At 53.7% G+C, this 7462-nt stretch overlaps 1 protein-coding gene across 1 annotated transcript; it reads right to left on the bottom strand.

The window, feature by feature from the left end:
- Positions 1-2216: 2216 nt before the first annotated feature.
- On the bottom strand, positions 2217-3206 carry LOC113981300 (olfactory receptor 14A16-like). Its single transcript, XM_027708615.1, has one exon. The coding sequence runs from the start codon at positions 3204-3206 to the stop codon at positions 2226-2228; it is 981 nt and encodes a 326-aa protein (XP_027564416.1). The 3' UTR covers positions 2217-2225.
- Positions 3207-7462: the final 4256 nt, after the last annotated feature.

Raw genomic sequence — 7462 nt, 5'->3', positions numbered from 1 at the left:
GTCACCTCCCATTCCTCTGCCAACCCCCTGGGCCTGCTCGGGGCCCTCCAGGTCCTTGCCCTGCTCCCAAGGGTGTGGGGTGCTTAATGGTCAGGGCTTGGGGTTTAGAGCTCAGGGTGGGGATCAGGCAGAACTTTGGGAGGTTTGTTGTTCTGCTGGCAGTGTCTGGTTCATGATTAGGGGAAGAGGGTTTTGGACTGGGTCAGGATTAAAGCTTGGCTTTTCATACCAACCATACAGGTTTTGGATTGGTAAGAGTCTGGAGTTCTGGGTTTGGGCTTTACCTTTGAGATCAGGGTGAGGTTGGGATTAGAGCAGTGGATTCCTTTCAATGGGAGGGGCAGCACTTTTAGGTAGCGTTGGGGTTTGAGGTTACAAAGAGGGTAAAGGTCCATCAAGAATGTTTTCACAGTCAGTGTTTCAGCACCCTCAGCATTTACTGAACCTGGTTTTACCTCATCAAAATCTTTCATCTCTGTTTGCCATCACCTTTTCCCTCACCCAAATATCCCATCCATATTTTCCCAGTTCTCCTGACCTCCTCAAAACCTTACATCTGGATGGGGTCACCTTTGTGATGACCTTCCCGACCCCTGAGCATCTGCCTGCCCTCCTTGGCCCGTCAGTTCCTGGAACAGCCCTGGCAGCGCAGCCCCCGAGGGCACACGATGTGCTGCTGTGCTGGAGAGGACCCTCCTCAGCCTGGGTAGCAGGGCTGGAGGGGGGGGGGGATTCCCTGCCCCTCCCCAGCTGGGCCCTTCCTGCCCACCACCTCCTGCTCCAAAGGGCTCCCACACACCCTGGGGCACTTGTCACACTTGGGCACTTGAACTGCCCCAGGGCATCGCTGGGCAGTGACCAACTCTGGGACTGCTCTGGCAAGTCATGGCCTGAAGCCAGGAGTGTGGATTTTTGGGAGAGAGTGGGAACCTCTGCAGAACAGAACTCTTGGTAATTGCTCAAGACTTCCTGTCCAACATCTTAAGGGTTATTTTTTTATTTTTATACATTTTTATAATTGTTTTATAGGTTTTTTTCACTGAAAAACCAAACCTATATTCTATGACCTGATTCACTCACTGTATGAATAGCCTTGTACAGCTACTTATCAAAATAAATTTCCTACCAATGATTCAAATGAGGAAATATTGCTCAGAGGAGCTGCTGAATTTTTTGAACACCTTTCATATCTCCAATTTTGCCTCTTTTGTTATTCATCTCCCTATTTTTGCTGTCCAAGGTCTCTCCAAGGTATGTGTCCCTGGCAGTGTTGTCACACCAGTGAGCTGTGCCCTGTGTCATGGGAAAGGGGACAAATGTTCTCGAGAATAGCACCAGTCCTGGTCCCAGAACCCCTCTGAGTGCACAGGTGAGATGGTGTCCAGGCTGCTTTGCTGGTGTGGAATGAAAGGGCCAGGCCAGAAAGGCAGAGGAGGGTGATGGAGGAGACAGGGCCATTTGCACTGGATGTGTGTGAGGCTGGGGAGATGAATGTCCCTGGGACAGTGAAGGCTGTTCCTGGAGTCACCCCAGAAGTGTCAGGGCTCTGACAGGGCTCCAGAGCTGAGCTGGGCTCCTGCCCTGCTCACACCCCCAGGGCTGTGCAGAGAGTCCTTCCCTTGCACACACCCCCAGTTCCTGGCAGCAGGGGCAGCGTCTCCTTGGCTCCTACTGCCAGGGGCTGGAGGCCCCTCAGCCCTGTGGAGTGTCACCTGCTCTGCCCTGTCTGAGATGCCCCACGGCCTGAGGGATGGACAAGGCAATTGTGATTGTTCCTGGATGCTCTGCGACCACTGTCCTGGGGCAGCTTTCCCAGGGTGTCCAGCACATGGAACAGACCAGACCCTGCTTTGCTGCTCCTTCACATCCTTCCCAGGAGGGCTGGTTCTGTGAGGACACTGCAGAGCCCCCACCCTGCACACTCACACACTTCAGCTCAACACTGGGGTTTTCCCCTCCCTGGCACTTTTTCCTCCCCTATAACTTCATGCTGTTCTCAGAGTTAGGATCCTAGATAAACAAGGCACTGAATGGTAGTTTATTTTGTTTAAAACACAAAAATAGATGAATATACAGTTCATCATTTGCAGTGTTTCTAGATCAAATTCAAGAGGTAAGCACTGAATGAGATAGGGGATGAATAATAAAATTTCATTGAGCACAAAATTATGAGAAGAGGAACCCAGTGACCACCACTAAAGAGTTGAGAAGGCAGGCTGGGCCTGTCATGAGTTACATTTTAAATGTTGCACAGAAGAAAACACAGAGCTTATTGTTGCTGAAAAACATCCAGTCATTATTGTCCTCAGGCCATCCTTGAGCTCCTGGTTCCTGAGGCTGTAGATGAGGGGGTTCAGTGCTGGAGGCACCACAGAGTATAGAACTGACACTACAAGGTCCATGGATGGGGAAGAGATGGAGGAGGGCTTCAGGTGAGAAAAAAACGAAGTGCTGACAAAGATTGAGACCACAGCCAAGTGAGGGAGGCAGGTGGAAAAGGTTTTGTGCCATCCCTGCTCAGAGGGGATCCTCAGCACGGCCCTGAAGATCTGCACATAGGAGAACACAATGAAAACAAAACAACCAAACACTAAACAGACACTAACCCTAATGAGCCAAATTTCCCTGAGGTAGCCTGAGTGTGAGCAGGAGAGCTTCAGGATGTGGGAGATTTCACAGAAGAACTGGCCCAAGGCATTGCCCTGGCACAGGGGCAGGGAAAATATATTGGCTGTGTGCAGCAGAGCATTGAGAAACCCAGCGGCCCAGGCAGCTGCTGCCATGTGGGCACAAGCTCTGCTGCCCAGGAGGGTCCCGTAGTGCAGGGGTTTGCAGATGGCAACGTAGCGGTCGTAGCACATGACGGTGAGGAGATAATACTCTGATGAGATGAAGAACAGAAAGAAAAAAAGCTGTGCAGCGCATCCCTTGTAGGAGATGGTTGTGGTGACACAGAGGGAATTGTGCATGGCTTTGGGGACAGTGGTGCAGATGCAGCCCAGGTCTGTGAGGGAGAGGTTGAGCAGGAAGAAGCCCATGGGGGTGTGCAGGTGGTGGTCGCAGGCTACGGCACTGAGGATGAGGCCGTTGGCCAGGAGGGCAGCCAGAGAGATGCCCAGGAAGAGCCAGAAGTGCAGGAGCTGCAGCTCTCGCCTGTCTGCCAATGCCAGGAGGAGGAACTGGGTGAGGGAACTGCTGTTGGGCATCTGTTGTTTCCTAGCATAGGGCCTGTTCAGGAAAGGAAAGGACAGTTAAGACAGACCTCTGTGAAAAAGCAACTCCATTTCTAAAAGAAATCGATGTGTCAAATGTCAACAAATGCACTGCCAAGGCACCAGTTTTGCTCTGCTGCAGTGGGACATGGAACGTTTTTGATAGAGCTCTCACACACAACAAGGAATGTCAGATGTAACAGAGCTTGAGTACAAATGTTCCATCTCTACACCCACGACTCAGAAGAGCTGGGGCTGCAGAGTAGAAGCTTAGTCTGAGCTTAGAATAATTGTACCCGTGTTTTCTATTTTTACCATCACATCTGGGGAAGGTTCTTTTCCACTGCAGGAATCCTCATTTCTATGACCCAGCACACAGTGCCCAGCAGAGCTGCAGAGAAGGGCCCCCAGAGCTGCCTGAACACCCCCTCCCCCAGGCCTTGGGGGCACTAGCCCCCCACTGCCTGCCCAGGGCTCTGCTGCCTGGAGCTGTCCCTGCCAGCAGCTGCTTCCCTGGGCCCAGGGCTGAGAAAGTGACACCGATGCTGCCTGTAAGAGTGTTTGGATATCTGATACTTTCAGGTTAAATCCCCTCTAATCTAACAGAGTTCAAGATTCAGTGTCTCCTCCTGTGCTCAGAGATTAATTTCTCTGTCACAGTCAGCACCCAGACAACCCAGAATATAACACTGAAGGAACCAGTCTGTCTGTCTGTGCCTCTTGCAAATATATTCTGGGAAATGTCCTGCTTTGATCTAGAGCTGTGACAAGCCCTCATCCCTGCAGCACACTTTGGAGATCAGAAGGACTCTGCCCTGCTCTGCCCTCCCAGGAGTTGTTCCTTCCCCACAGCCCTTCTCCCCCAGCCCCGTGGCAGCTCCTTGGCCGGGCTGAGAGCTGACCCTGGCAGGCAGCAGAGTCCCTGCCCCAGCACACAGAGCCCTGGGGGCAGGACCCTGCTCTGCACCACAGCCCTGGGCACCCCTGGCTGCACCCCCACCTTCCCAGCCCACAGCCAGCCCTGGCACAGGGAACCTTCTTGCCCTGGGCCTCTGAGGGGGCAGCAGCAAGTCCTGCTCTGCAGCAGCTTCTCCTGCTTCACCCCAGCAAATCCAGCAGAGCCATCCTGACAGCTCCTGCCACTGCTGGCATTTGGCATCTGGGAGAGGCACTTGCAGGAACTCACCTGCACTGCTCTGCAGCCAGAGCCTGAGCATGGCAAAGGGCTGGTAAGGTTCCTCCCCTGAGCAGCTCTGCCCTGTCCTCCCACCCCAGGATCCCTTCAACCTCCTGCTCCCTTCTCCTCTCTGCCCTTGCTGCCTGCAGCTCCGGCCCTGCTCTGCCATATGGCCACTTCCTCTGCACTGCAGCAACTGGGAGAGTCCTGCTGAAAGATCCTAGAAGCTGTGGGATGTGCCAGCTTTAGGAGATGCCTCCAGGAAGGCAAGTTGAACTTTCCTACAGCCAGAGAATTCTTCCTTCAAATCCTGGGAAGGTTTCTCCTGTAGTCAGAGCTCAGTCACCTCGCAGCCCAAGCTGCCTCTCATCTCTCTGCCTTCTCTCCTGTGCCCTGGGTGCTGCAGGCAGTGCCCTCAGCCCTGCTGGGCTGTGCATAGGAGCTACTCACCAGCAGAGCTGTCTCTTTGAAGCTCTTCTTGCTTGCCAGGAGCTCCCTGTGTGCCAGGAGCCCGGCCCAGCTCAGCAGCACAGCAGCAGCCCCAGGCAGCCCTTGCTCTGCCCCTCTGGGCTCCCTCCAGCTGTCCCTGGGGCTCCAGGGGAACCTGCTGGCACACAGTTGAAGGAAATCATGATGTGCCTTCTCTCAGCTGGGCACAAACACTTCTTTCAGCAGTGTCATTTCTCCAAACAGACACAGAGTAAAGTCCAAGAGTCCCCTTTTCGTGTCCCATCATTAGACAGGAAACCCAGACAGTGCCCAGGAGGGATCTCCTTCACCTGCACAGAGGGAAGGGACTCAGCTGAGTCAACGGAGGTGTCTCCTTGTGGCTCTGCAGACCTGGGGCCCGAAGGACACTCAGCTCCCTCCACAACCCCCATGGGCTGGGATTCCTCCTGCTCAGTGGGCCCAAAACAGGCCCCTGCGGGTGACTCCTTGTCCCAGCTCCCATGGGAATGAAGGAAGACCAAAGCCAGGAGTGACCTGCTGGGACACAAACCCCTGGTTCCTTCTGAGCGGCCGGAGGTGACTGAGATTTCTGCTGGGAACTGCAGGCTCTATGGTGCAGTTCCTAGGGACAGGGCAGCAGCTGTGAGATCTTCTTGGAGGCTGCTGGGACATTGCTTTGGCCAACTTCAGTGGCAGAAGGTGCCCACATTTAGGACAGGGGAACCTGTCACTGTTCCTTCTGTCCAGGGCAGCCCATGGAGGTGTTCAGGTGACCAAATGGAGTCAGGTGGCACAGGGAGAGAGGTCTCTCTCCTCTTCTTTATCCGGGTATTTTCTACATGTCCTCCGAGTACAATGGCAGTTGTCTCCTGGACATCCCTTCATTGCTGAATGTAATTCGGGGCACCTGAGCCTGGATGGAATAGCCAAAGAGGGGCCTGTGGTGCCAGGGGAGGTGCCAGGGCTCTGCAGCACAAGTGCAGCAGCTGCCATGGACAGCACAGGGCCTGTGCAGGAAGCCCGTCCCCATTCCCAGCAGTTGTGGGACAGGCACCACCCAGGGCTCCTCAGACACATTGGGTGCCTTTGGGGCAGGGAGTGAATCCCAGCCCTGCAGGGACACAAAGGCTGTCCCTTCTCTGCCCAGCCAAGGCCGGGCCAGGCACGAGTCCAAAGCACATCAGCCCAGACTGTCCACAGTTGTTTCCTCCCTCTGCTGGCTCTTGTCTCCCCCAGCATTTCAGCAGCATGTGCTGATCTCCTCAGGGATCAGGCCTGGGATTTTCCCCCTGGGCCTGAGTCCCAGCACGTCCACCCCAAGGCCATTGTCAGCAAAGCCTCTGCACACCCCAGCTCTCGGGGCTTTCAGAGTAGCTTTCCCCACTGCAAGTCTGTTCTTACTCCCAGGGTCCCGCTGAGGGGCTGCAGCCAGACAGGCCCCAATGCCCTGTGTGTGGGGCACAGGCGGGAGGAACTGGAGCCTCAAGTCTCTCTTCATTCCACTGGGAGGCAATAACAGCTCAGGCCTGCTGAGACAGTTCCCAGGTTTTGGTGCTGTGATGGGTTGGGAGAGAAGGCCAAGGAGACACAGGAGAGAAAGAGCAGGAGAGAGGTGTCCTCAGTGGGAAGGAGCTTCTTGGACCTGTGGAGCTGCTCTAGCGGATGAACAAATTGGGTGAACTTTTGTGGGTGAGGACCAGAGGAGAGAGGGGTTTGGGTGACATTGTGGTGTGAGACAAAGAACCCATTCAAGTTGGCTTTGATAACCCTGGAATTCACTGGAAAGGCACCACAACAGGATGCAAAGAGTCCCAGAGGTTTGTGCAGGGTCTTGGTCAAGACATCCCTTGGGACACAGACCTTTAGAGCACAGCTGCCAGGTTGGTGGACAACAGGGAGGCTCATGGGCATCTGCTTCTGTCCAAGAGGAACCAAGAGGTTGCCATAGTAACTGACTGTAGCCATGGGACTGTATGGTGGTTGCCATGGTAACTGACTATAGCATTGGGGATGTATAGGTGTTGCCATGGTAACCAACCAAATCAATAGGACTGTATGATGGTTGCCATGGTAACCGACTGTAGCAGCGGAAAGTATGATAGCTGCCATGGTAACTGACTTTTGCAATGGAAATGTGTGATGGTTGCCATGGTAACCAGCCATAGAAATGGGAATGTGTGATAATTGCCATGGTAACTGAGCATGGCAATGGGAATCTATGACGGTTGCCATGGTAACTCACTGTGGCAATTGGAATGTATGATGGTTGCCACAGTAACTGAGCATAGCAAAGTGACTGCATGATGGTTGCCATGGTAACTGACTGTAGCATGGGGAATGTATGATGGCTGCCATGGTGTCTGAGCATAGCTGTAAAACTGTATGATGGTTACCATGGTAACTGAGCATAGCAATGGGAATGTATGATGGTTGCCATGGTAACGAGTGTACCAGTGTAAAGTACGGTGGTTGCCATGGTAACTGACTGCAGCAACGGGACTTTATGATGGTTGAAATGGTAACTCACCGTGGCAATTCGAATGTATGATGGTTGCTGTGGTAACTGAGCATAGCAATGGGAATGTATGCTGGTTGCCATAGTAACCGACCGTAGCAATGGGAA

Source organism: Neopelma chrysocephalum, unplaced genomic scaffold, assembly GCF_003984885.1.
Source record: "Neopelma chrysocephalum unplaced genomic scaffold, ASM398488v2 Primary Assembly neopelma1_96429, whole genome shotgun sequence".
Taxonomy (NCBI): domain Eukaryota; kingdom Metazoa; phylum Chordata; class Aves; order Passeriformes; family Pipridae; genus Neopelma; species Neopelma chrysocephalum.
The sequence above is the reverse complement of the archived record's forward strand: the minus strand, read 5'-3'. Positions and strand labels throughout refer to the sequence as shown.

What these genes read in the sequence shown, in the direction of transcription:
- LOC113981300 (XM_027708615.1), bottom strand. Translation starts at nt 3,206, where the DNA reads ATGCCCAACAGCAGTTCCCTCACCCAGTTCCTCCTCCTGGCATTGGCA.